This window comes from Nyctereutes procyonoides, unplaced genomic scaffold, assembly GCF_905146905.1.
Source record: "Nyctereutes procyonoides isolate TBG_1078 unplaced genomic scaffold, NYPRO_anot_genome, whole genome shotgun sequence".
Classification (NCBI taxonomy): Eukaryota; Metazoa; Chordata; class Mammalia; order Carnivora; family Canidae; genus Nyctereutes; species Nyctereutes procyonoides.
This window is the reverse complement of record NW_026575135.1, coordinates 23,872,147-23,897,656: the sequence shown is the minus strand read 5'-3', so window position 1 is coordinate 23,897,656 and position 25,510 is coordinate 23,872,147. Positions and strand designations below refer to the sequence as shown.

The window sequence follows — 25,510 nt, the reverse complement described above, 5'->3', positions numbered from 1 at the left end:
AGAAAGTGTTTTCCCTTGTTCTGTGAGTAACTGAGTTTCTCTAAGTGTCCTCACTTTCTGATGAGTAACTGGAAATTTGCTTCTCTGCTTGAACTTTATCAAAAGAGCTTGTGTCAAATCAGCTAAAAGCTGTTGAAATGCCCAAAAGTAGATAAAGTGAAAACAGACACCAAAATATGACAGAGAATGAACACTAATTTGTGTACAGCACTTACCACAGTGTCTGACACTGTTAAGTAATCAATAAATATCATTTACTCACTTAAAAGACATGCACTGAGTCCCTACCAGAAGCCAGGCACTGTGCCAGGCTCTGGAGACTGGCAGCGACCTATATAGACACAGTTCCTGCCTTCCCAGAGTGTCCTGTCTGGTGGGCAAAATAGGTTTAAACACATGATTATACAAATAAGAAGTTGGTCATAAGTGTGACATGTCAAGGTACTAGGAGGCCATGAGAGTTTATCATAAGGGGATAGGTATTAGCCTGAGGGGGCATCGGGAAATTCTAAAAAGAGAAATAAATAATAATCAATTTAATAAATGGAGATTTTAGGTCAAGGCCAGGTGGAAGCATTGCCAGATGTCATGGGTGCAAGTAGAGAAGATTCTGGGCTTCCTGGCAAGGCCTCTACCCAGTACTCTTTCAATACCCTGGGAATAAATGCTTAGCCCCCAGGTCCAGCTACCATAGAGGTGAAATGAAGCAGAGTGCCAGGACAAAGCTCAAAGGTAAGCAGCATGACAACCCCAGGTAGAGAAGCCTGAAAGGCCTATACACCAGAGGAGAAAGCCCATTTGGGGACCCAGAAGAGGAGCTGGAGATAAGGAGGATGTTGACGATAGCGACAGGGGGAGGCAGAAATGGGCAGTGCTGGTGAACCAACAAAGAGGACAAGGGTCAGCTGAGGATAGTCCAGAGGACTTAGAGGTGATGGGGACTGGGACAGGTGGTAAGGAGTGTGGTGACAAAGGTGACTAGGAAGACAGGGACAGCTGGTGACATCAAGGTGACAGGGAAGATGGGAGTAGAACTAGCCAGTGACAGGGTGAGGGTAGAGGCAGTTGATAAAGAAGATAGGGTTGATTCAGATAGCAACAGCCTTGGGCACAGGGATGGGACAGGGATGGTGGCATGCTGAAGAAGGTAATGCAGGGATGGAAACTGGGTCAAGGGATAGCACGGTTAAGAAAGGGCCAGGGGTTATGATGCAGGGATGATAGTGAGGGGGACAAATGAGTGACAAGGTCAGAGATGAGTGGTGACCATGAAGGTGACCCAGGGATGACAGGAAGTGTGAGTGGTGATGATGTCTCTGCTGGTGGCAAACTAGAGACACCCACTCCACACCCTCCTCCGGGCCCATTTCAACATCAGAACTGTTTCCTAGGCCGCAGGTCCAATGACTCAGGTACCACGCAACAGCCTGGCCTCAGATAAGATCTGCAGGTATTGCCACTGCCAGAGGGGCTGGCTGGGTGCCCTTCTCGGCTGTGTCCGGGCCCATCAAGGGACCCAGGTATGGAACCTTAGTGTCATCTCTGCCTCCTCCCTCCTGGGTTCACATCCACACCAATCTGAGGCTCACCAAGAACTCCTAATCTTCCTCTCCTTGGAGGATACAACTTTTGCCACAAGTCCCCTAGCCAGGGCTTGTGTATTCCACTAGCATCTTCCACAGCTGACCCCATTAGAAGTTTCTGGATCTCCTAATGCTTAGTCCTAACCATTCTCTGGAAAGAGAAAGAAGGAAGGTGGGTTTCAAGGGGTGGGGGTCTGGGGTGTCTTAAATAATCCCATGTATTCATCCCACAAATATTTATTGAGCCCCCTGTAGCATAGCAGGGCCTAGCTTTTACAACCAGACCTATGGTTCCGTGTCTCCCTGAAGCTCGCTTGGTCTGGGAAGTAAACATGTAAATCTCAGTCATCATCAAGAGAGTGCTATTCCCTTGGGATGCGGGCAGGGCGGGGCACAAACTGCTTTTCAAAACCTGAGGAAAGTGGGTCCCACTAAAGGAAATCTCAGGACCTGTGCTGGTGACCCTTTTGAGCTTTGCTCAGTTCAATACTTGAGCAAAACAAAACAAAACTTAGAGTACACCAAGGGGAAGAAAGTGTGAAGGGAAAGAAAACCAGGGATTTGGCCGGAGGCTTAGGTGCTGAATAGAATGAGGTATCAGGACAAAGGTGCCACCGTGGAGGAACCAAAACGATTTCCAAAAACAGGGATGTCTAACACTTGACTTGAAGGTATTGGGTTTGTGCAAAGCAAATGCTCTCCATCTCCCCAAGCCTTCAGCACAGTTTGTTATGAACATAAAGACCTGCTATGAAAAAGAGAAAGAAAGAAAGAAAGAAGAAAGAAAGAAAGAGAAAGAAAAGAAAGAAAGAAAGAAAGAAAGAAAGAAAGAAAGAAAGAAAGAAAGAAAGAAAGAAAGAAGAAGAAAGAAAGAAGAAAAAGAGGGACGCCTGGGTGGCTCATTGGTTGAGCATCTGCCTTTGGCTCTGGGTGTAGGCCCGGAGTTCCAGGATCGAGTCCCACATTGGACTCCCCTCAAGAAGCCTGCTTCTCCCTCTGCCTATGTCTCACCTCTCTGTGTCTCTCATGAATAAATAAATAAAATCTTAAAAGAAAAAAAAGGCTTTCTCTTTCTTTTTCTTTCTTCCTCCTTCCCTTCCTTCCTTCTCCCTCCCTCCTTCTCTTTCTTTCTTTTTTCCTCCCTCCCTCCCTCCCTCCTTTCTTTCCTCCCTCCCTCTCATCACCTGAATCTAAGACTGTTTTAGGAACCCCAGAAGAGAATTGCAGAATGCTAAAGCTGAAGAGAAAGTTAAGGGTCAAATCATCTCATGCAACACCCCCTGTTGATTCTGAAGGAGAAACTGAGGCAGGGTGGTGATGGAACTTGCTCTGGGTCTCAGAGAAACTTGGGGCTCTTAACACCCAGGCCTCCTACCACACTTCCCTGATCTGGTCATTGTGCATCTGGTCTCCATAGAACACAAGGTTTGCCCCGGCTGCTCTTCCCTGCTTCCCTACCATGGTGCTGGATGGATTCGAAAAGGCCACTAAGCAAGAGCCTTAGGCTTCAGTTTCCCAGATCTTCCCTGATCAGGATCCTCTCTGACCAGGCCCTACCCACCCCTTCCAGTCTCATCTGGTATCTAAGCTCCAGTCACACTGAATTCCTTTCATCTTTTCCAGAACACATGATCTCCTGTACCAGGGCTTTGCTCAAGCTGTTGCCTTTACCTAGAGTACCCCAACAGACTAACTTCTCTTTTTTTTTTTTTTTAATTTTTTTTTTATTTATTTACAATAGTCATACAGAGAGAGAGAGAGGCAGAGACACAGGCAGAGGGAGAAGCAGGCTCCATGCACCGGGAGCCTGACGTGGGATTCGATCCCGGGTCTCCAGGATCGCGCCCTGGACCAAAGGCAGGCGCCAAACCGCTGCGCCACCCAGGGATCCCTTTTTTTTTTTTTAATTTTTTTTTTATTTATTTACAATAGTCATACAGAGAGAGAGAGAGGCAGAGACACAGGCAGAGGGAGAAGCAGGCTCAATGCACCGGGAGCCTGACGCAGACTAACTTCTCATTGTTCAGGTCTCACTATAGGGGTACAGAGCTGGTTTTTTGGGCAGGTGGCCTTATGGATGTTTTAAGGCTTGATGGGCATTGGAGAGGTCCCATACTTGATTTAACATTGTTGCCGTTTGGAAATTCTAAATAATTTTTGTGGGTTTTTTTTCTTTTTTTTTGGTTTTATTATTTATTTATTTCTTCATTCATTGAGAGAAAGAGAATGTGTATGTGCTGGCACAGCGAGGGTGGGGAGTGGCGGGGAAGCAGGACAGAGGAAGAGAGAATCTTAAGCAAGCTCCACACCCAGCAGGAGCCCAATACAGGGCTGGATCTTACCACTCTGAGATCATGACCTGAGCTGAAATCAAGAGTCAGACACCTCACCGACTGAGCCTCTCAGGTGCCTGTGAATAATTTTTTTTTAAGATTTTATTTATTTATCCATGATAGATACAGAGAGAGAGAGAGAGGTGGGGGGGGGGGCAGAGACATAGGCAGAGGAAGAAGTAGGCTCCATGCAGGGAGACCGATGTGGGACTCGATCCCCGGTCTCCAGGATCATGCCCTGGGCCGAAGGCAGTGCTAAACCGCTAAGCCACCCAGGCTGCCTGGAATAATTTTTGAATAAGAGGCTCTGCATTTTCTTTTTGCACTAGGCCCCACAAATTACATGGCCGGTCCTATAGAGCTGTTTTGTCCTGGTAAAATGTCCCAATTCCAAATTTCCTTTGATTGATTATATTTGTCATCTCCTCCTCCAATTAGCCTTCCAGTTCCACAAAGACAGGAGCCATTTGGTAGGTTCTGGTTCCCCCTTTCTCCAGAGTCCTCAGCTTCTATTTAGGAATCCATTTTGTTCAAATGGCCCTGACAACTCCCTCCAGGCCCAAAATGAAACATGTGACTAATATTTAATTAGGCTAAGCAATCAGGTCAGGCTTTCCTCATGACTCAGAGGCAAGCATGTGACCAACATGATCCAATAAGAGGGCACCCTCTCTGCTGGGGTTGCTGTGACAAAGATTCTCCCTCTTTCCTGCTAGAAGGCTTTCAATGAGGTTGACACCATGGAAAAAAGAGAGAAAGGACGTGGGTGCTAGATTAAGCATCACCTGAAGCTTTCCTCTGATTTTTCAGTTACATAAGTCAATACATTATCATTGTTGACTCAGTCAGAATTCCACTTTTTTGCATTCAGACGCTTCCTACCTAGTATCTTATACATCTTGCTTATTAAAGTATTCCTTATACTTATCACAGCCTGGCATTAAAAAGATCCTCAACAATTATTTGATGAAATAATTTTATTATTATTTTTATTTTTTTAATTTTTATTTATGATAGTCACACAGGGAGAGAGAGAGAGAGAGAGAGGCAGAGACACAGGCGGAGGGAAAAGCAGGCTCCATGCACCGGGAGCCCGACGTGGGATTCGATCCCGGGTCTCCAGGATCGCGCCCTGGGCCAAAGGCAGGCGCCAAACCGCTGCGCCACCCAGGGATCCCCGATGAAATAATTTTAAAAAAATGAATGAAATAGGGCAGCCCGGGTGGCCCAGCAGTTTAGCGCCGCCTTCAGCCCATGGCGTGATCCTGGAGTCCCGGGATCAAGTCCCACGTCAGGCTCCCTGCATGGAACCTGCTTCTCCCTCTGCCTGTGTCTCTGCCTCTCTCTCTGTCTCTGTGTCTTTCATGAATAAATAAATAAAGTATTTTTTTAAAAATGAATGAAATAAACCCAAGACCTCTGGCAGAAAGAGTAGTGATACTACTTTACACAGGAGATGGTTCTAGGAGCTCTTCTGCAGAGTTTCTGCTGGTCTCCCTGATCCTGCATACCTCCAAAGATGTCTACAGGTCCCCCTTTTTCCCAACTAGGCCCAACTCTCTGGGACAGCCCAGAACTTAGTCACTTTCTGTCCATCTCCAGGCAGATGGCCCTGCTGGGTTTTCTCTCTGCAGTTAGGTGTCTCTTGGTTTAGAAGCTATACCCTAAGGGGTGCCTGGCTGGCTTAGTTGGTAGAACATGTGACTCTTGATCTTGGGGTTGTGAGTTCAAGCCCCACATTAGTCGTAAAACTTACTTTAAAAAGTTAATGAATAAAAATAAATAAATAAATAAATAAAAATTAAAAAATAAAAAGTTAATGAATAAAGTTTGTATTAAAAAAGAGAAGAAGGGGATCCCTGGGTGGCGCAGCGGTTTGGCGCCTGCCTTTGGCCCAGGGCGCGATCCTGGAGACCCAGGATCGAATCCCACGTCGGGCTCCCGGTGCATGGAGCCTGCTTCTCCCTCTGCCTGTGTCTCTGCCTCTCTCTCTCTCTCTGTGACTATCATAAAATAAAAATAAAATTAAAAAAAAAAAAAGAGAAGAAGAAGAAGCTATACCCTGAGATGGGGACCCAGGCCTAGATTGGCCATTGCCTTATCCAGTAGCTTTGTCAAGTCACCTATATCTGAGTCATCTTGCAGTGTTTTAGGAGCTAGCTTTTATAACCATACTCAGCCTCCAGCTGTGTAGACTGGCAGTGAAGATGTGGACCCGTTGGCTTCAGAGGGTGAGATGGCCCTTGCTGTTTGGTTGCCTGGGATTCTAAACTCCTGTGAAGCTGACAGGCAGCTCCACTAGTTAGAAATGGGGAGGTTTAGTCAATCCTGCTATTCTCCTGTTCAGCAAGTGTTTGTCAACAGCTGCTGTGTGCCCTGCCCAGTGATTGGGACTCTAGTCATATTCTTTAAACCTCCAGCCTCCTGACTCTTGGCTCTGAAAATCTGGGTTGTGACCCCAAAACCTAAAGGCTTCTGAACTCCACATCCGGACCAACCTCACATCCTGTGACCCCCATCTCTTCATCCTGTGTCTCTGCACTTCCACCCCCACCCCCAACACTTCCAGTCTGTTAGATGCATCCTTTGCTTTTGCTGCTCTCATCCATAGATATGGGGACCCACAAGGAAGACTGTATTTGAGTGTGAGTGTTGGGTAAGAGTGTGTTCAAGAGAGAGTGAGCATGACTGTGTGAATAAGTATAAGGACACGGAGTATATGTGTGTGTGTGTGTGTGTGTGTGTCCATAAGTTATGTGCATATGTAAGCACACATAAGTGTATCTAAATGTGTTTGAGCATCTGAGTATGTGAGTGAGTGTGAATTAGTGTCAGAGTATGAGTGTGCATGCATGGGTATAGATGGGTTGAGCACGGGGGAGTGTGGGGAGGGTGTATCAGGGAATGAGTGAGAGCATAAATGTGTTTGTGTGAGCATAAGTACATACACCCCATCTCTACCAGTCGCAACAGATACATCTTCATGTGTATGTGGGTACACATGCACATCTAAGGATCAAAAGTGACCCAAGCAATAAACCCTTACTCCGATAAAGGGAAGATTTTGTTCACAGGCCGGGATCAGGATCACTGTCCCCTTTCTACTCCCCCACATAGAACTAAAGATCCTCCAGGGAAAGGCTACCTCTACCAGGAAAGAGCTCCATCTGCCCAGCAGCCTGCCTCCTGGCTTAGGCCAGGCCACCTCCTCCCCTCCCTCAGCCCATTTCCGGCCAGGCCCTGGCAGTGACCCTGAGCAGAAAGGCAAAGGATGAGGGTGGTGGGCAGGACATTCCAGGTGCCTTCTTGGCTATGGGGGGCGTCTCCTTGGAGACAAGAGATGGACCGTGTCCAGATGATTATCAGGGCTCCCAGAGTTCTCTCTCCCCTCACCTAGCCTCTCCCAGCCAGGCTTCCTTGGCTCTGAGAGCAGCAAGGAAGCCTGGCAAAGCACCATCACTAGTTGCAGGCTTCCAGGAAAATGCAGAGGCTAGAGGATGGTGGGAATATACCAGAATGACTTCTCAGAGCAAGAGATTAGAGAAGTTGGTCAAGGGGATTAAATCTGGTTTAAGGCTTTGTCCCCAGAGAACTCTAGGGATGGGAAAGATAATATCCCTTCTCCATACCACACCGTACCTCACTCTGACCTGAAGGCATGACCAAGGCAGTCAAGGGAGTAGACCCCAAGAGGGATCAGGGGAGTCAGCTTTCAGTCTGCTCATGACCTCATCCCACTGGCAACCTTAGCCAGTGCCCTCCCCATTGATGCCCACCCACCCCCACCCCTCACCTTCCCACTGCTAGCCTCCCCACCCCCAACCCCCCACCCTGGGCCCCCTGTGCTTTGGCCATATGCAAAGATCTTCTCCCTATTCCCAAAGATGCTGGAATTCCCAGGGTGTTAGTAAGAGCTGGAAAAGGCCCTCAGGATCATGCTATTTGTCCTGGTCTGCCCCATTCTTCAGGAGCTGGAGCAAAATAGCAGTGAGACCTGAGGAAGGACTTCCTGATAAGGCTGTGAAACAAAGCTAGGAAACACAGATTGGGATTTTGCTTCTCCTTGGGATTCAATCTCCCTGGGATTGACTCTCTCCCCTGACCCCACCCTCTGAACCCCAAATTCATCACTACAACCACTCTCAACGCTTACCTGTTCCCCAAAGCCCCACAAGATGGTGAAGAAGCCACCTCTCCCTTTCTCAGGAACCTGAGTTTTCTGGAGAAGAACCAGGATGGGAAAGGGGCTCTGGCTTCCACCTCCCCTCTCCCCAGGCTTCTCAGGGACAGCTGGGTCCACATGAGTTGGAGGGACTAGGGCTAGCCTCCTTGGCTGACTAAGGCCCCACAGAGAGGCAAACAGCCCAGAGCTGGAAGAGATGGCCTTGGAGAGTCAGGCATCTCACTCCAAGCCTGGCGTGGCTTCATACTTCTCCTCTCCACGGTATACAGAGAGCTCACAAGGACGTGTGATAATAATAGTAATAATAGTATTATTCTATATTCTGTAGCACTTATTCCCGCCTCTGGCATTGTTCTGTACATATATTAACTCACTTCATCCTCGCCTTGTGCAACCCAGTACAGTACTATCCCCATTTTACAGGTGAAGACACTAAAGAGCAGAGAAGTGGAATCTGTCCAGGATCCAGCAGGAACAATATATCCTCAGAGGGTTTCATTGAAGTGAGCTTGTGAATGGGACTATTTACAGAAGCAGGAGCAGGGTCACAGGAACCCCCAAGGGGTAGCCTGAGGACTAACAGCAGGCAGCCAAAGAGAGAGCAGTGTGACTGGGATGCAGTGAAAGCCCTGGAAAAGGCATGAATGCCCTGACCTTTCCCCCCACCTCCACTCCACCCTCCCTGCCCTCTGATTTCCTGCCTATGACTCCAGCTTGCCAAAGCCAAAGGTAAGCCAGGGGCTAGAGGGCCCGGGTGATGCAGCCCATTGATATTAGCCTCCTGAGGCACGGAGCAGGCCAGAGATCAGATCTAGGGGAAATGGAGACCTCCACACACCTAACGCTTAACGTCCCAAGGCTCCAAAGGGTCGGTGATCCAGACCCAGAGCCTGGCTCCCTGAGATGTTGCAGCATGCTGACTGGGAAAGGGGTTGCCAGGAGCCAGGTTGGGGACAAGAGACTGGATTCTAGTGCAGGTTGTGCTGCACTGCTCTGTGATCCGGAGTGAGACTCTGGGTCTCAGTTTCCCCTTCATGCAACTCTGGGACAGCCAACGTACCCAGACCAGAAAAAGCCTCTGTTCCCACTGCTACTCTTTACCTCAGATAAACCTGGCACCAAAGGCTGAGGCCTCAGGCATGGAGATGATGAGTCTCTAAGGAGGCCATCCCCAGCTGCTGTCCACTTAGGACTCAGAGGTGGTCTGCAGTGAGCCCCCCTCAGTTGCCCTGACAGCCCCAGTGCCTCAGTCTCTCCTACCTTTGCACTGCCAGCATTCCCTGGCCCACAGCTCGGGGACCCACCCCAGGGCAGGCTCCCTCCTCCCAGTGAGGATTTGCAGGGCCTTGCCTAGGCTAGCACCTCCACAGACCCTTCCTTGGGAGATCGGGGTGGGGGGGCATCCCTGGCCTCTGGGGTCTCTGTCTGGGGTGGAGGAGTCCCTCCTCTCCCCTTCCCACCCCACCCAACTCTACCCCACCCATGCTTCCCCAAGCCTGGGGGAGCCGCACCCAGGTTTTCAGACAAACAAAATCAAGGGGAAAGAGTTAGCAAGAAGGAGGGAGCTCATCACCAGGAATTAAGGAGGAGGCATGCCCTAGGGTAAGATGAGCGGGACTGGGCTGGTAGGAGAGTCACTCCTAGGTACACGTAAAGATGGGCCCAGGTACACCAGATGTTCACTTAGAAGCACACAAAGAATGTTCTAGACACAAAGAGCCAGGCAGTGACAGAAACACAGAAAGGGACAGAGACTTGGTTGGCCAGAGTCACAGACCCACAGAGACATAGTAAGACATACCGAAAGACGGCCACACGCAGAAACACAGAAATGCACACTTGCATGTGTGCACACACAGGCAGGCACACAAGGAAACAGGAACCAAGCTCAGGTTTCAGGGAGGCTGATTTCAATCCAAACAAGCTAGAACATTAAGGAAACATGGGTGACTCCAAAGTGAGCTGTGGAGAGGACTTGACTCAGGAAGGGCAGAGCTGAGGTGTGGGATCTGTCTTCCCTCCCACGTGGCAATTGTCCCTCCAAGCCCACCCAGGAAAGTGGATGACAATACTTTCCTAAAGGAGATGAAGACATTTCCTTCTAGAACTTGTTATTAGCTAGAACTACTAATGGGAGGCAGAGCCTGGACATGAGTGGGGGACGGGGGTGGGAAGCTTCCCTCCTGCCCCTGGAGGGGTCACTCACTGCTGCTTGGTTCATGTCCCTACCAGACCCTCCCCGGAATCATGGCTCCTAGCCTGGCCAGGCCCGACCCTCAGGGGGCCTGACCCTCCATCTAACATGCTCCTTGGGCTGCCTGCTCCTCTGCCCTCTACACCTATGCCTGTGACCCTCTTGTGTTTCCTTTCTCTCCCTCTTGGAAAGCCTAGAGTCAGGGCACAGCAAGCCATCACCCGCATTCCCCCTCCCTCCTCTCAGGAAATTCAGAATCCGTGGAAGGAATCTGAGGCGGAAGAGGATGTTGAATTCAATGACCTTTATTTTTTATTTATTTATTTATTTTTTTTTATGATAGAGAGAGAGAGAGAGGCAGAGAGAGAAGCAGGCTCCATGCACCGGGAGCCCGATGTGGGACCCGATCCCGGGTCTCCAGGATGGCGCCCTGGGCCAAAGGCAGGCGCCAAACCGCTGCGCCACCCAGGGATCCCCTCAATGACCTTTAAAAACAGCCTTCAGCATCTCTCCATCTCCTCCCCAGTCCTGCGGGAAAAATCATAAGGTGACATTTATTGACTATTTGCTATCCACTGGTTCTTCTGCTAAGTCCTCTTCATGAATTACCTTCCACGACGTCCTCCTCTCAGTATCTTCCAATTCACAGGTTCAGGGAAAGAAAAATGGCAATCCAAAGTCACACAGCTAGAGAGAAGCCAAGTGGGGCCTGGAATCCAGGTTTGACTACTCTTACCCACTGTACCAGAAGGTCTCCCACCACCCCGTGGGCTGTGGTCAGGATCAGCTGCAGGATTGGAGAAGATACGGGCCACACTGGGGAGGAGAGCCAGGTGGGAGCACCAGAGGTTGGACTGGTGTGGCTGGAATGAAATTCTGAAGCTGCATTCCTCTCCCAAGGGTGGCCCTGCCTTCCCCTAGGGCTTGGGAAGGGGACACTCCCTCTGGCTCAGGTCTCTCCAACATTCCAGACACACCTCTTGGGAGCTGGGGACAAGAAGGGAGTGGAGACCTGAGATAGAACTGTCTTCTCCAACTCGCCACTTCCCTGGAATCCTGACCGTGTGGCCCTGCATTTGCCACCCACCCTGTCTGGGCTAGGTCTCCTCATCTGTGAAGTGGCTGGGGAGCACCAGCTTTCCCTCTAAAGACCACATTTCTCCTGCCAGACCCAGGGATCCTCTGGCTGCCCTGGGGTTAACTCAGCAGGAGGCCTAGGCTTGGGGACCGCCTTCCCTTTTATTCCCAGTGAAACTTGATGAGGATCTGGTAAGGAGGTACAGAAGGAGGTGAGAAGAGGCCCATGATTTCCTGACTGAGCTTGCTAGGCTCAGGTATGTCAAGCCTCTTGCCTCCCTGGGGGCAGTCAGGATACCAGCACCAGTGGGTCCAACCCCAGCCTTAGGGGCAGCAGAGGTGTCAGACTGAAGAACTGAGCAAAGAAGGAGGCAGGGATGAATGTAGCTGTGGTCCCTGAGCTCAGATAACTGACTCTAGAAAACAGTGGAAGGGTGGGGAAGAGCAGGGATGACTTTCTAGAGGGGACACTAGAGGAGACCAGGATTTCAGTGAGTGAGCCTTTTGGATCAAAGGTCCAAAGGCACAGAAGTACCCAGAGTAGTCTGGGGGTGATGGAGCATTGTGAGGGGATAGGTAGGGACCAGGAGCCAGGGCCTGGGGGAGCTGAATGCAGGAGGGAGCGGTTTGGGTTGTGTCTGGAAAGTAGGCAGAGCCATGGAAAGAAGCCACTTTCAACAGTCGTGTCAGAAAGATCCCCGATGGCTTCAGTCCAGTCTGGCTGGGGCCAGCCTGAAGCCAGGGAAACTGCTAAGGGGGCTGTGGTCAAGTTCTGGGCAGATGGGTTAGAGCCTAAACAGCAGCAACCTAAGAAGACTATACAGGTCCCTAGTCTGATTGGTCTCCTCCCGCAACAAGAAGCTCACTACTTTACTTCCTGAATAGCAGTCCTCCCCTTTGGCCAGCTCCGCCCAAGAAAATGTTTTTTCCCTAGGCCAGGTTCAAGCCTGCCTTCCTGGGATGACAGGTGGGTGCAGGGGTCAGGAAGGAGATGCCATTCATTGTGCAAGAGGATGGAAGCTTGGGGGCCACTGAGTTCAAGCTGAGAGGCTTGGGGAAGAGGCTCTCTGACCTGCCTGTGGGACGGACTCTTGCCCCCTGCGTGTACAGGGGCTAGGTGTACTAGCCCTAGGGTGCCCTGGCCAGGTGAGACACCAGCTGGGCACCCTGGTGGTATTTGTGGCTGGACATAATGAAGCTCCTTAGCTGGCCCCAGAACAGCAGGGCAAACAGAGAAATTTGCACAATTGGCAATTTTAGGCACACATTTTATTTTATTTTTTATATATAAAAGGCAAAAGAGTACATGTATTGAGTGGAGGATTAAAGGAGTGAAGACCCTATTTTAAGTAGGGTCTCCCAACCCCCATCCCTAAAAGTCTAACATCTTGCTGTATTACAAAAAAAAAAAAAAAAAAAAGGCAAACATGAAACTTATGACCTGGACTTCACCCCACTACCCCTCATGCCTACATTATGACAGAAATACGTTCTCTGCTCCTACTTATATACAGCCAGAGCTCCACACCTGGGCAGTGGGCCTCCCCCCATATTCCCACCCTACCTTCCCAAAGCCTCTAGAAGCCCCCTTGCTGAGAAAAAAGGGCACATACACACACATACTCAGAAGCACATATATCTGGATCCTTCTCCACACAGAGCACCTGAAACACATACAACACACCACAGATGGACCTTCCCCTTCCTCTGGGTTCCCCCCACAGCTAGAATCCTTTCCATTTGGTTGCTTGCCCTGAATATCTTAGAAACCACCACACACACACACACACACACACACACACACACACACACACACACACAGCTGCTCCCCATTCTCTCTTTTTGGGAAACAAAGGGTATGTTGGCCCTATTCCCTGTCCCACCACAGCCTAAAGTCAGTGTCCTAAGGTCCTATTTGTGGAGGGTCCTGGGGGGGAATCCCCAAGGGGGCTGTCCGCTGGAGGGGGAGTAAACAAGGAGCTTCTTAGTCTGGGAGGGGGGCCATGGAGGCTTCTAGGGAGCAGCCCTCACACAGTCTGTGGATGCTCAAGGGAGGGGGCGGGGAGGTGGCCCCTGCCCACTCAGATCTGCTCCTTGTGCTTCACGTGGGCCAGCTTCACATTCTCTTGTTCAGTGGAGGGTGGAGGCTGCTCCAGATGGCAGCCGATCATGAGCTGGTACACGAAGACGCCCGCAATGGAGCCCAGGAGCGGAGAGACGATGGGCACCCACCACCAGTGGCGGCCGGTCCTGGGGATGGACAGATGTGGTCAGAGGCTGGTGGGGCAGCAGAGGGGAGTCAGGCTAGGGCAGGCTAGGTGGGGGCTGCACTCACGTGAAGACTTCGGTGCCCCAGCCAGCAATAGCGGTGAAAAGGCGAGGACCAAAGTCTCGGGCGGGGTTGACAGCATAACCAGAATTGAAACCCATGGAAGTGCCGATAACCAGGACCACCAGGCCCACGGTGAAGGCCTCCAGGCCACGGGGAACAGGGTTGTTGTAGGGATCAACAATGGCCAGCACACACACGATGAGGGAGGCTGTGCCGATGAACTAGGGAGTGGGGAGGACAGGGTGAGATGCTGCTCCCAACCCACCGTCCGGCCCCTCCTCAGTCCCTGGGCTCCTGGAGCCTTACCAGTTCCCAAGTTCAGCTCTTTCCAGCAGTGGTGCTAGAATGCTTATGTGCACAAAGGATCCCCTGGGGAACTGGCTAAATATGCAGAGTCCTGTTTTGTAAGGACCTGACACCATGATTCTGATGTAGGTGTTCCCACACATTGAAAAACCCAGTCAAGGAGTCCCATCCCCCAGCCACCCACGGAGCAGCTGAGTAGCTTGGCCCTCCTCCCTGTGTTCCCCTCATGATTCCCCGGCCCATACCTGGTCGAAGAATCCATTGACCATGTCCAAGTGTCCAGAGGGGTAGGTGGCAAAGATGCCAGCTGTGCCATTGGGGCCCGAGACTACAAGCTCATTCTTGGCAAAGTCCCAGATTGCATCTGGTGACAGATTAGAGCCAGAGTGGGTGAGGGCAGAAGCCTACCCGCTCTCCTGTCTCAGGCTGGGCCCACCCTCCTGGGGGATCACAGGTGAGAACATCACTGCTGTATTATTACTCAGGAGTCTGTGGAGGGGTGGCAGTGGGGGGGTGGGGGTGGATAGCCTGAGACTCTATTGTTGCCCAACTTGTTTCTTTCCTCTTATGCCCCCCACCTTGGGCCCGTGCGTGAATGAGTGAGTCATGAGCCAAAGGCTTGGGCAGGGCCCAGCTGTCTATCATCAAAAGGCCAGGTGCCAACAGGTCCCAAACAGAGGGAGGGCGGTAGTGGAGGATGGCAGGGCGGGGAATACTCACCGTAATACAGCCCAAAAACAATCCCAGCACCCAAAAAGGCTCCCAGGGTCTGAGCCAAGGCGTAGACAGGCAGCTTGATCCAGGGCTCGCGTGCCAAGAAACACATGGCAAAGGTCACAGCAGGGTTCAGGTGGGCCCCTGGGCAGAGGGGAAATGGGACCTATTAGTCACTGTAGCTTGCCACAGACAGGAGGCCAGGATCCTTAACCTCCATATTCCCCCTCTCTTGCCCTCGTAAGCAGGGGTGCAGAGAAGGGTTTCTTGTACCAGGTGGGGGGTTGGACTATGTAACAGGCCAACTCTGATAATCTGATTCCAAGGTGAGAGTCACAGGTTCAAAGTATCAAGTTTCTTCTCCACTTTCCTCTTCCAAGGGCTCAAAAAGCTGAGGCCACGGCTATGCCTCATCCTTGGGAGTGTCCCCCACTACCCCATTCCCCCGCTGGGCACCTTGTGGGAATGCCATTTGAAGATTGATGACTGAGGGTGGAGCAAGGCCTTACCAGAGACCTGGCCAGCAACAAGGATGCCCAGGGTGACAGCGAAGCCAAAGGCTAGGTTGATGGTGAGGAAGCCACCGTGGGTGCCCCGGCTGAGCACCACCTGGGCCACGGAGCCACAGCCAAACATCTGTATGAGGAAACAGAACCAGGCAGAGAGAGTGAGGCTCGGCAATTGTCACTCCGGAGGGAAGAGGTAAATCCAGCAACCTCCACCTGCCTTCATCCGGAGAACAGGGAAGCCCTTCCCCGGGGAATCTAACCCAAACCCTCTCACTGCAGCTGCATCCTGCAAAATAAGCAGACATACCCTCCTACCCACAATGTGCAAACTTTAATTTAACAGGGCCCTGCGGGATGGACTGGATGTAGAGTCTACAATTGGGAGCCCCAAAAGATGTCTGGACCATCTTCTCTAATTTTTCTGGAATCTTAGTAGAAGTGAGGTAAAGGGGAGCAGCTTTCACCTTAGCACAGTTTCTCTTCCAGCCCTTCAGGCCTGACCCACAAAGTGGAAAGGCTCTCACTCATACCCCACATGCACTTGCCTTCTTCTTCATCTCAAAGAACAGCTTGGGGGTAGGGGCCGGGGATGACATGGGGCACAGAGAAATAGAAAGGAGGCTAGAAGTTAGGGTGAATCCATCTCTTCTGAATCTGGAATGTCTGAGCCCTGCCCCCACCCTTGCCCCTATTCCCATCCCAGAGCCTCCTCTCTCCACTCACCCCCACCCCTCTCTCAAGGGGTCCAGGTTCCCTAGTCAGATGTGGAGGTCCTAAAGACAGTGATCTGAGTGGCCCCTCTCACTAGTCCCAGCAGGGCAGTGGAAGTGGGGAGATTGATCCTAAGGTTTCTGCCAGTGATGGGGGAGATTCAAGAGGCCTAAGGTCCCCGATGTCCTGCAAGTATAGGACATCCTGTTCCTCTTATTTAAATGTAAACATGCAGGATCCCTGGGTGGCTCAGCAGTTTGGTGCCTGCCTTTGGCCCGGGATGTGATCCTGGAGTCCAGGGATAGAGTTCCTCATCGGGCTTCCTGCGTGGAGCCTGCTTTTCCTTCTGCCTGTGTCTCTGCTTCTCTCTCTCTCTGTGTGTCTCTCATGAATAAATAAATAAAATATTTAAAAAATAATAAATGTTAACATGCTTCTGTACCAGCCACAAAGAGCTATTGCCTTGAGCCTCCACAGTATTCCATAAAACTGCTCCAGCCCCTGCCCTGGGTTTCCTCTTCTACCTCCCCATAACTAAAAGTTTTATGCCTACCCTGCGAGCAGCTCCCAAGACTTGTGCTAAGGCCCCTGGTCATTCTGATGGATCAGTGTCCTGCTGTACTGGCTTGTTAAGCATTTTGATTATCATCCCGCAGAAAGACCAAGAGATAGTGGGGAAGCCAGCAGGAGTGATGCAGGGCAAAGGTGTGTAGGCAGGTGAGAGCAAAGATCAGAGACTGTGAGTATGTGGGAGGTTGGGGGAGGCATATGGGGTCCGGGGCACCCTGCCCAGCTTGGCAGGCCCTGGCCTTGGCTCTTTTCCTGCCTGAGGCCCAAAACCGGCTCCATCCCAGGAGACCTTGGAGGTAGAAGCTGTCAGAGCCAGTTCCACCACCTTGGGGCTAATCTTCCTCTTCCTCCCCCTCCTTCTCCCATTTTCCCTGCCTTGCTAGGTACCTCAGGGAAAGAGGCTTCCACCCCAAGGCCAGCCCTTATCCTACCACCAGAGGCTCTGGGTCCCCAGCCCACAGAGGTATGCAGGCAAGCCCTCACCCACCACTCAAGGGTCTCCCAGGCTTAGCCCCTCCTCTTTAGGCAGCCCTTGAGGTTCTCCTTTTCACTGACACCAGATGCCTTACGCCCATCTGAGCTTGAAAGCCTTCACAGAAGTAACACCCTCATTTTGTGGTTGAGGATAAGCCAAATGATCCTGGGGCTCAGTGCAAGGCCTGACTGCTTCTTTGTGGGAGAGGCCAACTGAGATGTGAGAGGATAGGGAGGCCCCTCTATGACTGTGGAAGACACCTTCCCTGGTCCTGGCTGCTCTCTCAAACAGGGGCATGGACCATCAATCAGATAGTGAGGGACATGAGGTTCTGGGCCAGGAGGGCGAAAAGCACCTGCCTCTCCTCCCTTCTTGACATAGGGAGAGAAGGGATGGGGATGATGCAGAGGGCCACTGGTCTTGTGAGGGGCTGTGGATAAAGTGACCCACCTGGCTCCTCCCTTGCTGTTCCTGGAAGCCAAAGGTTGAGTCTGAGACCTCTTCTCACCAAGGAGCCTGCTCTACCACCACCACCCATTTGAGCCACCCCAGCCCTACCTACTTGCCTCTAGTTAAGCTTCCACAGGGGGCCGCCTGGTCTGCCTTACCTACAGTTGGGGCTGGGGCAGGAACGGAATAACCCATTCACCACAGTGAAGCAACTGAACCCAGAAGTAACCCAGGGGAAAAACAGGTGTAACCACATGAGGGGCTGAAAATCAGAGAGTAGGTGGGACAGGAAATGGAGACTGTAAGCAGTTATTTCTGTCAGACCCAAGAAATGTAAACAAAGTCACCCGGGAACAACCTAGAGACAAAACTAGTGTAACCAAGGAGTAACTGGACTGGAGATAAACACTACCCAGAGAACCCACAAACTAACCCAGAGGTTGAGTTAGAGGCTGAGGCTCAGAGTGCTTGGGCACAGAGGGCGACAGCATCTGTCCGGGTGACCGACCATCTGGGAGCCGCTGGCACAAGGGGTGTGACTTTAGTTAGACCATGTCCTCTGTGCCCGGGGCCTAGCTGCCTTCCGCAGCCTCCTTATCTCCAGTATCCTCCTTTCTTCCAGCTCTGCTGTTTGCACCGTGTGGCCTCCGCCCTCTGCCCCCACCTGTGGCAAACTGTCCTCACATCACGGGAACTTTTGGACTTTCTAAAGCTTAATTATGCATTAGGGGCCAGATATCCAGGACCCAAATAATCTAATAGAGGCCCATCTGTGCATGTCCCCACTGCCTCGCAGAGCTGGGGCTCTGGGCACCTGGGGAAGGGGAGCCGGAAGACGCTGGAGGTCTGCGCCTGCAGGGGTGACGCCGCCCGCAGCCTCCGGGCTGGGGCCGCGGCCGGGCGGTCGGTGGCAGTAACAGCTGGCATGTGGCAAGGGTCAGAGCTGCCACAGCTGGGGTTGGAGCGGTGCGGGGAGAGCCCTCGGGGAGAGCCCTCGGGGACCGGGCGAGGTGGGGAGCAGAGCTGGGAGAGGCGTGGGACCGTCGGGACAACCGGGGAGCAGGGGGCGGGCAGCGTGGGCGCTGGAGAGAGAAGGGCTCCTCCGGGTCCCCCCACTCACCACGAGGATGAGGGTCCCCAGGCACTCGGCCAGAGCCTGGCGGAGCAGCCGGTAGCGGATGTGCAGCATCTCCCCGCAGCGGGACACCAGCTCCTTCTGTCGACCCATGGCGGGAACGGCGGCGGCGGGCGGCTGCAGTGGCCCCGAGCGCCGCGCGGCGCCCTTTATAGGAGCGGGAGGCACGGCCCCGCCCGCCCCGCAGCCCCGCGGCCCCGCCCGCCGCGCCCCGCGCCCCGCGCCCCGCGCCCCGCGCCCCGCGCCCGGAGCCCGCCCGAGGTGTGGGCGGCCGCCCCCCGCGGCTTGCCTGGGGAGCCTGGGGAGGGCGCCGGGCTGCGGGGGGCTGAGGAGGAAGGTCGGGGGCGGCGGGGAGCGTGGGCTTTAGGGGTGAGTTCGCTGCGGGAGGGCACGTAGGGGGGGAGGCGTGCTGGGGGCTGAGGAGACTGCGGGGTGGGGGGGCGGGGGGTACAGGTGCGGGATCGGGGGAGAATGAAGCTGCCCCTAGAGGCCTCCTTGGGCGGCTCACAGCGAGCCCTGCTGTCATCCTTGCGACGGTGGGGGTGAGCGGGAGGGTCGGAAAGGACAGGAACTGCCCCCCCCCAGCCCTACAGGTCCTCAGCCGGGGCTGGAGGGAGGAGGCCGTGGGCCCCGAGGGAGAGGACACCTTCTCAGGGTCCAGACCTGGGTGCGCTCACAGCACGTGCGCTGAGAGCTCATACGCGGCTGCGGCTGTCGCTTGTGCTGACTACACGTCACAGGTTGCCGGTCCCGACCAGCTCTGTCCACAGCTGTGTCCACACGTGCCGTGTGTCCGGTGTGCCAGATCCACTTGGACACTTCTCGTGGCTGTGCACATGCCTGTTGGACCTGGTTGGGTTAACTCAGTCTGCCACACGTGTACCTGCGTGTGTTTTGCACATGGTTCCAGAGGCTGAGCCGAGGTTGTCCTGACATGCCACATGCCACATGCTTGCCAGAAGGGTGAGTCCCAGCTGTTTTTAACCTTCTCTTCTCACACTCTCGCTGATCGCCAGACAAGGAGAGTGTGACCCTTTAAAAAGTTAAGCTGGCTAAACTGTGAGGGTTGTCAGCCCTTTCCAAGGTGGGGCATGAGGCAACTTTGCTCGCTATACTGCATTTAATAATTGGGAAACTGAGGTGTGGTGGCCTGGCCCTACTTCCACAGGACTGGGAGCAAATATGACCTCGCCTGGGTCACAATGGCAGCATTGCCAAGGGAGACCAAATTTTCCAGAGGTACTTAATCTTGGTGGTCTAAAGGCCTTTGAGGAGTGGCTATCAGAAATGAGGGCTCCAGAGATGACTCATGCCCAAAGAGATGGGGTTTAGCAACACACTTTGGATAAATTTACACACTCTCATATGCACACACACACACACTCACCTGGAGGCTGGCTATAAACCTATAAACAGAGCTCTGTTCACATGCTCATGGGATCTCATTCACATGAAAGCCTGGCCATGAGCTCAAACATATATGTAACCCACACGTGAGGTCTCCCATGGCCCTTCACCCAGGGAGAAGCACCCCTACTCTCCTGGCCCCCATGGGCTGGGAGGCCCCATGGTGAATCAGGGGGCCATCACCAAGTGCCTACTCACAGCCCCACTGCTAGTCTGTGACTCAAGACACAACCCAAGACTCCCGATGCCAGAGCCCAGACTGTAGAAATGGAGACACACCCTCTACCATGCAGCCCTTTCTTCTCCCCATCATGTGATGTGCTTCTCAGCCCCTCAATGCATCAGATGGGACTGCAAAGGCAGCACAGGACAGGAACTGGCAAAGGGCTCAAGACTGAAAGAAAGTAGGAAACCCCAGCCCATAGCACCCCATCCTCACCATGCCCCATCCTGGGTTGGCCTGAAGCTAGGGTTGGCCTGGAAACCAGAGCACAGAAGAAAAACAGGGACAGCTCTGCAACCGGCAGGCACACACGAGGCCCTATACACACGTGTTTGCACTCAACTTATAGATGTTCACATGTGCTACACCAAATTCTCCCCCCCCCACCAGACTCATTCCTATCTATAACTAGTGTGGACACACGTTCATACCTGTACATACACATGCACAATGGGATGGGTTTGGGTCGGAGCTGAGAAGATATGGTATAGGTAGGGCTTCATGCTTCTTAGTGGGCCTGGAAGAGGGAGAAGGATACAATGCCTTCCAAGGGTCCCTTATTCCTACCAGCCCTCATCTGGGATTAAGAGGGGTCAGGGCCTAGGGATTTTGTCCAGAAGTGCCAGGTTGGCCAGAGTTTGGGTGCTGAAGCAGGACCTCTCTGTGACTCTTCTCACTGTAGTCAATGTCAATGGCGCCCCCTGGGGCAAAAGACAGAAAGAAGCATGGCTTCACAGAGAAGTGACTGAGCTTGGTAGGGCCAATTCTGAGTCACATAACTTACTTATAGCCCTCTGGGCTCCCTCCTGTGCTTTGGGAAGGAAAATCAATGCCAAGTGTAGGCTAGAAGCCAGCCCACCTGGGAACTCTGAGAGGATGCAGATGAGGAGGAACCACCTCCTCCCAGGGCATCTTGAGCAAGGTCTATGTCTCACCTGGGCGGGAGGGCTGAGCCCAGGAAGGGGCCTTGACGGCCCATCCACCCTGTGGGAGGCTGTGACTCCTTGAGGTCAGAACTGGGGGAGTGGGTTCCCAGGCAAGGGAAGGGCTAGCAATGCAAGTCCCAGCCTGCTGGACTAGAGGGGCTGGTTGGGCCCCTATAAAGTGGGGGAAGGTGGTGACACACCCTTCATTTCCTATCCCCCAAACTCTTTTTGCTTCAATAGAAGCGGTGTGAACCAAGACAAGACACATGGGCCTTGTTGTCAGCAAGTGGGGTGGAGAAGATTGTAGACATTAGAAAATAAGTCATGGTACAGTACCCCCAGCCTCTTTAAATCCCCTAATCTCCTCCAGAGCATTGGAGCAGGATGAGGGGAATGGCAGACCAAAGCAGACATACAGACATTTTCAAATTTAGAAAGCACTTCCTCCCATTTGCAAAACAATCCCCAAAAGTGCATGTATTTCCCCCCCTTTCACAGATGACAAAACTGAGGTCTGGAAAAAAGTCACCTGCTAAGGTCTCAGCCAATAAGTGTTGAGCTGGGATTCAAACCCCAAGGGATTGAAGAGGAGAGGTGAAGAGGGGCAAAGAGGTGGGGGAGCCTCAGGCCCGAGGCACGGGAGGAGCAGGGAGCCAAGACACAGGAACACTCTGAGTCTCTCCACACTTGAGCTCCCATTCTAGAATGTGTCCCACTCTTAGACCACTGCTGGACATTATTCCTGCTCTTAGGCCTCAAGAGTTGGGGGCTGGCTCTGGACTGGAATTGGGAGTGGAGAGCAGAGATGAATCATCCTATTATGAGCGTCCCCAGACTGGGGGGGGGGGGCGGGTGAGTATCTCCTCCTACTGCACCAACAGTCACCCCCTGTCTCCAGACAAGATGGCAGAGAGCCCATGAACACAAACTACCCTCTTGGCACTTCCAGCCAGAAGTCCAGATGGACCTTGAGAAAAATCTACCTTTAGACCCTTATCCTGGGGACTCTGGGTTCACCTTCTAGTATCTCTAAGCTCTTTGTACCCTCTGGAGACAGCAGAGAGTCATAGAGGAGGCAGAGGGATGGGCAGAGGCATGGACTCCTTGCTGAGGAAGGGTCCAGAGCCACAAGGGCTAGGCTCATGGGGCAGAGGCCTCTACCAGACCCAGAATCTCAGCTCTAAGCCTGGCTTGGCCACTGACCAGTCAGGTGACCTAGACAGCTCTCTTCTCCCAGCCCTCAGAGTGTCAGGTTCTTCATCAGTCACATGGAAGTTTCAGATGGAGTCCTCCCATCCCCCACCCCAGGGCCTCTATAAGAATCAAACAAGATTGTGGGTGTTTCAGGCTTTAAAAACTTTATTACATAGTCGACATATGAAGAAAGACTCATTTTAGAAGCTGCATCCTTGATCAGAGCCACATTTCCTCATATATGAATATCCACCTGCATCCATGTGCGTTCTTGGCTGTGTGGATACATGTATCCATGGAGGTCCGCATACACATGAGGACAACCATAGGGTTCTTGCATGCATGTGTGTATCCATTAGGGCCTGTGTGTGCATTTGCATGTTCAAGGGGCTCTGTGTGCATATCTGCGTGTGTGTGTGTCCCTGTCTGGGCCTGGCTGTGGGTCTGGGTCCAGTGTTTACAAAGTAAGCCAGAGATAGAGGACAGGGATCTGTTGAGGAGTCTGGAAACTAACTGGCCAGACACTTGGGCCTGCCCCATGCCAAGCCTGGGGGGAGGGGAGTTAGTGACATGCTGCTGACACAGTCCAGGCAATCACTGTAAACAGGCCTAGGGTGTCTGGAAGGCTCATGTTCACACCTTAGGGATCAGATCCCTGAAACCCCTGGTTTTTCTGTTTTCCTATCTCCTTCTTCACTAGCAGGAAAGCTTCTGGAACAAGGATGGTTGCCTCAAAGGATGAGAGATCAAGACCAGAAGTTGAGGAGAAAGAAAAGCTCATGGGCTTCCTGGGTGGTGGGGGGCGGGGAGGGGGGCACTGAATTAGGGCCTGGCATTTGCCTGGCCACTGCAGCCAGGAAGAGAACATGGAGTTCTTGGGAGGCAGAGGCAACTGGAGGGCTTCCTGGAGGAGGAAACATTTGGCTGGGGATTTTGTGGAGGGTCTTCCAGGTGAGAGCCCGCTGGGCCAGGACCAGTTGGGTATGGCTGCTTGCCTGGTACACGATGAGAGCACCTGTAGTGAAGCCAGACAAGGTCACTGGTAGCACAGGAAGGGCCTTGGGTTCTGTACTATGGGCCTGGGCCTTATGGAGAGGCCAGAGGTATTCAAGCGGTGCTTCTTTAATCCCCAGGGTTCTGAGGAAGCTCTCAATGGGACTGTTGGAGCTGGAAATGGGGAGAAGGAAGACAAGGAGGCACAGCTCTGGCCCCACTTCCTGCTTCGATCACATAATTTTAACCATGGTACATCAGGGTTCTCAACAAGATGAAAACTGACAAATGTTCCACTACTAAGAACAGAAGCTAATGGGAGGCCTGAGGGTTTTAAGCAGGGAAGTGGTAAGGTCTATATTTGCCAATTAATGGAAAGCATTGGAAGGATCCCTCCAGCTGTGAAGTGGCTGATGTATTAGAGGGGAAAGGCTGAGGCCAGGCAGCCTGGAAGGAAGCCACAGAGGGACAGAGGCCAGATGCGGGGCAACAGCTATAGGGAGTGAGGTGGGTTTGAAGTGGGGATTTAGGGGACAGAGCAGAGTAGGGCAGCAAAATTGGAGGGGAGCAGAATTAGATAGGAACTTGAACATGAGATGGGGCCCAGGACAACTGCTCTTTGAGAGGCCTGTGGTCTGAAGGGGATGGGATGGGGGACAGGTGGTGGAAGGAAGCTCTGCACCTGGTATTCCAGAAAGGTCATGGGCACGTGTGAGCCCCAATATTCTCTCCCCTCATCCCAGCTCAGTCTGGATGCTAATTACAGGGCAGCCACCAACTGCCTGCCCCAGGGAGAGGCGTCACAAGAAAGATTTAGGAGAGTAGACAGACTACAGCAGGAGAATCTGCAGTCAGACTTTAGGTATGACTTCCTGGGGATGGCTAGAGCCGGGATCAGTGGGAAATGGACTCCAGGGAGACCCCATGATTGAGAGATAGGAGTGGGAATTTTTGAGGGGGCCGATTGGAGAAAGGCCAAGATGATGTATCTGTCTATCTATGCCATATAATGATTGCCATTGTAGCGATAATTAGACCTCCATCACATAATTGTCCTTTTTCTAGTGGGTGGAATAATTAAGTTCTAGTCTCTTAGCAAGTTCGTGGATTATAATACAATATTGTTGGCTAGGGAGACAGAGTAGATTCAGGCTTGAGCTAAGGTGGACCAGAGTGTGCACACTCCTACCCCTCCCCTGTCCTTGGCTCTGCTGCTCTAGGTTGTGCTAACAGCTTCATTCGACTGCCCTGGGTGGAGAGAGACCAACAAGGCTGGCAGGTGGCCCAGGACAGGGAAGGGGGCCAGGCTTTGCACTCTCCTCTGCCCCATTTTGCAGATCTAGAACTCAGCTTTCGTTCCCTTATTTCTCCTCACCCCAGCCCTGGGATCCAGGAAAGCCCAGGCTCAGCAGCCAGGCCTGGAGCCAGGATGCCTAGATTCTTTGGATCTCCACCTCTAGCTCCCTATGTGACCCTGGAACAAGTTCCTACACCTCTCTGGGCCTCATGCAAACCAGAAAAATTATCCTCCCCATCTTATTTTCAGAAGCTGAAGTGGGAAAGGGAAATGAGTCTCCCTCTGGGTTTGAAACACCTTGGTCCCCATTAGTGCCATGGGCAGTCTAAGAGTCCCGTTCCCCCCACACCGCCTCCTGTCTTTGCAGCAGGATGGGCAAACAGGCTGGCCTCTTCCTGAGTAGGGTAGGGGTGACTCACGTGCCCCAGGCTTCCCCTCCCCTCATCTCTCACCTGGATTAATCTATGACTCACAAAGTAAATACCGGATGTTAGGGGGGTTACATGTGTATTTACTGGGGTGGGGGCACTCAGACTAGCCCAAATCTGAGCAGCCCTCAGGACCTCATTGAATGGGAACTTGCTGCAAGGACCCCTGGGCTTTGGGGTCTTGCTCTTTTTCTCCCAAGGAAGGTGCTAGGCAGAAGAAAATAGTCTATAGCCAAAAGGATTCTGGTTTAAAAATTTAAAAACATTTTTTTAAAGATTTATTTATCTTAGTGATAGAGAGCTACCACGAGTGGGAGGGGGAAAGAGAATCTCAAGCAGACTCCACTGACTGTGAGCAGATCTCACAGCCCTGAGATCATGACCTGAGCCCAAACCCAGTCAGATGCCCAACTGACTGTGCCACCCAGGTGCTCCAAAAGGCTTCTGATTTAGAAGGGATGGTGATACCA

The 25,510-nt window shown here is 52.4% G+C and overlaps 1 protein-coding gene across 1 annotated transcript; it reads right to left on the bottom strand.

The window, feature by feature from the left end:
* Positions 1-12,622: 12,622 nt before the first annotated feature.
* AQP3 (aquaporin 3 (Gill blood group)) lies at positions 12,623-18,690 on the bottom strand. The gene is made up of 6 exons (XM_055302760.1): positions 18,558-18,690; positions 15,232-15,358; positions 14,729-14,866; positions 14,254-14,372; positions 13,706-13,923; positions 12,623-13,620 (listed from the first exon to the last, which is right to left on the bottom strand). The coding sequence occupies exons 1-6, from the start codon at positions 18,663-18,665 to the stop codon at positions 13,452-13,454; spliced, it is 879 nt and encodes a 292-aa protein (XP_055158735.1). The 5' UTR covers positions 18,666-18,690; the 3' UTR covers positions 12,623-13,451.
* Between the last annotated feature and the right edge of the window lie 6,820 nt (positions 18,691-25,510).

What these genes read in the sequence shown, in the direction of transcription:
- AQP3 (XM_055302760.1), bottom strand. Translation starts at nt 18,665, where the DNA reads ATGGGTCGACAGAAGGAGCTGGTGTCCCGCTGCGGGGAGATGCTGCAC. An exon ending in TGTTGCTGGCCAGGTCTCTG is followed by an intron (nt 14,867 to 15,231) that starts GTAAGGCCTTGC and finishes CCCTCTGCCCAG; the next exon opens with GGGCCCACCTGAACCCTGCT. An exon ending in TCAATGGATTCTTCGACCAG is followed by an intron (nt 13,924 to 14,253) that starts GTATGGGCCGGG and finishes CCCACTCCCTAG; the next exon opens with TTCATCGGCACAGCCTCCCT.